The sequence below is a fragment of the Acyrthosiphon pisum genome, chromosome X (assembly GCF_005508785.2).
Source record: "Acyrthosiphon pisum isolate AL4f chromosome X, pea_aphid_22Mar2018_4r6ur, whole genome shotgun sequence".
Lineage (NCBI taxonomy): Eukaryota > Metazoa > Arthropoda > Insecta > Hemiptera > Aphididae > Acyrthosiphon > Acyrthosiphon pisum.
In genome coordinates, this window is record NC_042493.1 from 18,811,233 (window position 1) to 18,816,828 (window position 5,596).

The window sequence follows — 5,596 nt, forward strand, 5'->3', positions numbered from 1 at the left end:
ACTGCAAGTAGAATGTATTACAGGGTCACCTTTCTCGTTGTCTTTAATTTGGCTTAAAGTTTTCAGCAAAGCATCATGACATTTTAATATAGTATTTAAAGCTGCTGAATGTGAACTCCAACGAGTGGTACTTACACGCTTTACAGCATGAGACTGGGAGTGTTCAATTTGGTTTTCTCGAAATAAAGCAGCTCTTTTTTTGGAGCACCAAATAAAGACATATAAAGATTCTAAATATCCAAATAAATCTATTGTATTGGAGTCTGATGAAACGGCCTGTTTGATTTTAAGTGCTAAACGGTGTGAATGGCACCAAACAAACAATGCTCGAGGATTTTCTTGTTTAATGCGGGCTTGAAGACCTTTATAGTTTCCGGACATATTACTTGCACCATCGTAGGATTGACCGACAAGTTCTTCTTTCCAATTAAATTTTTGTTTTTCCATAATCATTTTAAATAAATCATATAAATCTTGTTCACTTGTAGCTGGAGATTCTTTTACTGCAATAACTCTTTCAAAAACATCTCCTAACGAATCATCAACGTACCGAACCACAAAAGACACTTGTTCTTTTCTTGATGCATCAAATGTTGAATCTATAGATACACTGAACATATGAGATTTTTTTATGGCTAATTGAATTTGCAATGAAATTTCTTCTGAAATAGATTCAATAAGTTGGTTTTGACGTTGCCAAGTCAAAAAAGAGTATTCTTTTTTTCCTGAACTTTCAATTTTGTGTATGTGTTCTGACAACGGAATAGAGTTTTTGCCATTAAAATTACTAGATCCTTGAAAATTACCATTTTGAGTATTAGGGATCCCTGTATCTGTATGTCCTCTAAAAGCAAGGTTGTGACGTGCCAAGTATAAAACAATGTCCACTAATTCTGTAATAACTTGCCTGTTCATAGCAACTTGAGTTTTTCGTTGGTTTTGAAGGGCTGGTAAAATAGGTACACTTGTTTGTCTCAATTTATATTTTAATGAAGAAGTTACATGATCTACTGAAGTTTCGTGAATGTGTATTGCATGCACACAATTTTTCCATGAATTAAAACCTTCTTTTGTCCAAGATTTAGCTAAGGAACTATGTAGATTGGTTCCAAACAAAAAACAATGCAAGCAATAAATTTTATTTTTACTCGGTGAATAAGAAAGCCAATCTCTATGGTGTTTAGTTTTATCAGGATGAACTCGGTAATAGTGAATGTCATTGAAACTTCTTTTGTTAGTCTTTGGGAAAATCTTTCCAGGCATGTCATTCAAATATGGTTGACATGGACCATATTGTAAAATTAAATTCCTAATTTCATGTGTCAAAGAAGTCATTTTGATGAAATTAGCTGGATCATTTTTGACAAAATACATACCTTCTACATTATCGTAAACTTTAACAGACATATTTTGATCTTCAAAGCTGTTGTTATGACATGGAAATTCATTCTCTGTTCAATACAAGGCAAACATTGTTTATAGTGTTTATACTTAGTATAAAAATAAAAAAATTCTATGTTATATACCTTCAACATCGATGGTGACTGAAATTGGATCTTCCAGTGTTTCATTATCACATGCATTGTTATGTTCTATTCATCATAAAGTAAAAAAAGTTACATACAGTTATGTGATAGCAAAAATTAAAAGAACTAATAAATTATACCTTGTCCTTCAATGACTACTGGAACAGTTATTTCATTTGAACATACATTTTTATTTTCTACAAAAGAAAAAAAAAGTTACATTTAGGTTATACATATTATTGTTATAATAAAAAAACAAAATACATACCTTCTACATTATCAAAAACTTGAACAGACATATTTTGATCTTCAAAGCTGTTGTTATGACATAGAAATTCATTCTCTGTTCAATACATGGAAAACATTGTTTATACTTAGTATTAAAAATTAAAAAGTTCTATGTTATATACCTTCAACATCGATGGTGACTGAAATTGGATCTTCCAGTGTTTCATTATCACATGCATTGTTATGTTCTATTCATCATAAAGTAAAAAAAGTTACATACAGTTATGTGATAGCAAAAATTAAAAGAACTAATAAATTATACCTTGTCCTTCAATGACTACTGGAACAGTTATTTCATTTGAACATACATTTTTATTTTCTACAAAAGAAAAAAAAAGTTACATTTAGGTTATACATATTATTGTTATAATAAAAAAACAAAATACATACCTTCTACATTATCAAAAACTTGAACAGACATATTTTGATCTTCAAAGCTGTTGTTATGACATAGAAATTCATTCTCTGTTCAATACATGGAAAACATTGTTTATACTTAGTATTAAAAATTAAAAAGTTCTATATTATATACCTTCAACATTGATAGTGACTGAAATTGGATCTTTAAGTGTTTCATTATCACATGCATCGTTATGTTCTATTCATCATAAAGAAAAAAAAGTTACATACAGTAATTAGACATGCATTAGCAAAAATTAAAAGAACTAATAAATTATACCTTGTCCTTCAATGACTACTGGAACAGTTATTTCATTTGAACATACACTTTTATTTTCTATAAAGAAAAAAAAAATACATTTAGGTTATACATATTATTATTATAATAAAAAACAAAATACATACCTTCTACGTTATCGAAAACTTGAACAGACATATTTTGATTTTCAAAGCTGTTGTTATGACTTGGAAATTCATTCTCTGTTCAATACAAGGCAAACATTGTTTATAGTGTTTATACTTAGTATAAAAAATAAAAAAATTCTATGTGATATACCTTCAACATCGATGGTGACTGCAATTGGGTCTTCCAGTGTTTCATTATCACATACATCGTTATGTTCTATTCATTATAAAGAAAAAAAAGTTACATACAGTAATGCGTTAGCAAAAATTAAAAGAACTAATAAATTATACCTTGTCCTTCAATGACTACTGGAACAGTTATTTCATTTGAACATACATTTTTATTTTCTATAAAGAAAAAAAGTTACTTTTAGGTTATACATATTATTATTTATTATTATTATTATTATTATTATTATAAAAACATAATACATACCTTCTACACTATCAAAAACTGGAACAGACATATTTTGATTTTCAAAGCTGTTATGACTTGGAACTTCACTCTCTATTTGATATAAAATTGTTTATGATATTAGGAAATCTATACAATATATATTTTATACACCTTATACATAGATAATCGCTAAACAAATTGTATTTATTATTTTATTCATTAAATAATAATTTAAAAGTCATGACAAACCCACAATATTTAAATAAATACCTGTCCTTTATCGGATGCGAGTTTAAAAGTAAATTAATTTTAAAGAAATGGAAAAAACTTAGAGTAATTTTCTTACACTAAATTAGTACTTAGTAAATAGTCCAGCCCTTACACTAGAGTGCAATCCCTTACACTAGAGTGCAATACAACACAAATTGTGCAGATCAAAATAAAATATACCATTCTAAAACACTAACTGTGCAGTACATGGCTACTGTTATAACTTATAAATATTTATTCTTAGTTACATACAATTAAAGATTGTTAAGTATAGAAAATATTCTGTTTAAAATGAGTTAAAATAAAAATATTGTAATATAAAAATTATTTTTATGTGTCTGATCTCAAATGTCTTTCTTGTAAATAATATATGATTAAATATGAGTTTAAACTTTTATTAAAATTACTGTAAACTATATATAGGGCCATAAAGGTCTAGGAATTACATATTTAACAGAAAATTAATTTACAACTACTAACACACTTAAAAGTTAAAAGTTATTGGAAGAATTATCAAAATTCATAAATCTAAAAATGATTTAATATATAGCCAAATAGGTAATAGGTATCTACCGGCTCTCTATATATTAGTTAAAGTTAAATAAAATAGTTTAATTCTACATAATATTACAAATTATAATAATATGTAGGTAATATATCATAACACTTACCAGTTTTTTTAAATTTTTTTGCATTAAATTCAGGTTCAGTAGAATAACTAGAAGGCGTCATAGATCTTTTAAAGTATGTAAATATACTTGAAGAAGAATTTTTTTTTTTTATTGTTTTACACGCATTTATATGTCGTGCCCAATTTGTCGGATTTAAAGTATTTTTTTTTTTACCACATATACATTCTTCAACGACAGACATAGTAAGTAAATAAAAATAAACAAAACTGCTTATGAAAAAGTAAATGCTCACAATTCAGTATTGAGTAGGTATTCACAATGTTTTTACAGATAATTAAAATTGAAAAGACATGAAAACGTCAAGCACTCGAGTCGAAGTATTTTTCGGCAATACGGTGGTGAACAGTGGACTTGTGGTTGTTGTTAACTGTAGTTAAGTAGTATGGATGTATTATGATTTATAATCATTAATCGGGATTTACCAATACGATAACGTGCAGATTCTATTTATAAATCACCAATAACAAAGATAACGAAAACAATTTCAATTTTGATAATATAGTAATATTAGTGATTAGTACCTACATGATAAGACCGACGACCGTGGTACCTAGCATACTATATTTACTAACTAATTATCATGGTTTTAATTAGGCTGTATTTAGGCTGTAAATTGCCTGTAAAGGCGTATGCTACAAAAAAGAAGTATTGGCGCCCTGGGCGAAACCATGTTTTGCCCCCCCCCCCCCCCCCACACACACCTAGTTTGAGTAGTGGTAAAATGAAGTTTTTTAGTAAGTTAAATAAAATTAGTATGTATTTTGAATTTTTGTATCATAATTTTAAACTTTATTACCTGATCGTACAATATTGTAAAAAGGTTACACATATTATTTTATTAACTTATAAACTCATAATGTAGTGATAACAGTGTGGTGTTGTAGCTCGTTTTTGTTTTTTTGTTAACCAATTATGCTGCCATCTTTACTCGCTTGATTCGTGCTCAACTGGTTTGTCTTTTGTCTATTTGCTCGTGTTCGTGTTTGCGGATCCGTTCGTGTTTCAACTTCGCTTCTTGAACTCATTCTTACACGGCAACTTTCTGGACTCACTTTTGGTTGCATCTCTCTATTATAAAGGGTGCTCGTAAAGTGTACTGCTGCATTCCAACAATAAGCGCATCTAAACAAAATATCATTTCTTCAGCTGCACCTATTACTAATCGCACTCTTAGGAGTAATTCAAAAAGCTCAGAAAATTCTATTTCTACTAATGACCTTATGACAACACTCCAGTCTTTCCGGAATGAATTCTTAGAATCTACCAAATCACAATCCAAAGTGCAGATATCACAGTTCAATGAGCTTAAAAGTGATATACAGAGGCTTTCTTCTCTCATCGCCGAGCTCAAGGCTGAAAACACTCAACTTAAGGATGAAATTAACATCCTCAAAAATAAAGTTGAAATCCTTGAAAGCACTGAGTCGGTGGTTCATTCTAATTCGTCGCTTTCTCAAATGCTTCAAGAAGTCTCTGAGAGAGAACTTTGTGCTTACAATGCTTTGGTATACGGCCTATCGGAATCATCTTCCACGTCCGCTCCTCAACGAATTAGTGACGATAAAATAGCATTGGAAAATACTCTTGGACAGTATAGCAGTATCATTCCTAAATCCACC

General features: G+C 29.3%; 2 protein-coding genes across 5 annotated transcripts in view; both read right to left on the bottom strand.

The window, feature by feature from the left end:
* Positions 1-5,596, bottom strand: part of LOC100164789 (serine/threonine-protein kinase BRSK2) — a 129,052-nt gene that overhangs the window by 82,760 nt on the left and 40,696 nt on the right. The gene's annotated exons all lie outside the window — the stretch shown is intronic.
* On the bottom strand, positions 1,938-4,601 carry LOC100159830. Its single transcript, XM_029492062.1, has 9 exons — positions 3,957-4,601; positions 3,055-3,126; positions 2,910-2,966; positions 2,770-2,835; positions 2,619-2,693; positions 2,494-2,550; positions 2,347-2,412; positions 2,205-2,279; positions 1,938-2,133 (listed from the first exon to the last, which is right to left on the bottom strand). The coding sequence occupies exons 1-9, from the start codon at positions 4,156-4,158 to the stop codon at positions 2,063-2,065; spliced, it is 741 nt and encodes a 246-aa protein (XP_029347922.1). The 5' UTR covers positions 4,159-4,601; the 3' UTR covers positions 1,938-2,062.

Coding starts and splice junctions, on each gene's coding strand:
- LOC100159830 (XM_029492062.1), bottom strand. CDS start 4,158: ATGTCTGTCGTTGAAGAATGTATATGTGGTAAAAAAAAAAATACTTTA. Junction 2,967..3,054: donor AGTTTTTGATAGTGTAGAAG/GTATGTATTATG, acceptor TTTTCTTTATAG/AAAATAAAAATGTATGTTCA. Junction 2,134..2,204: donor AGTTTTTGATAATGTAGAAG/GTATGTATTTTG, acceptor TTTCTTTTGTAG/AAAATAAAAATGTATGTTCA.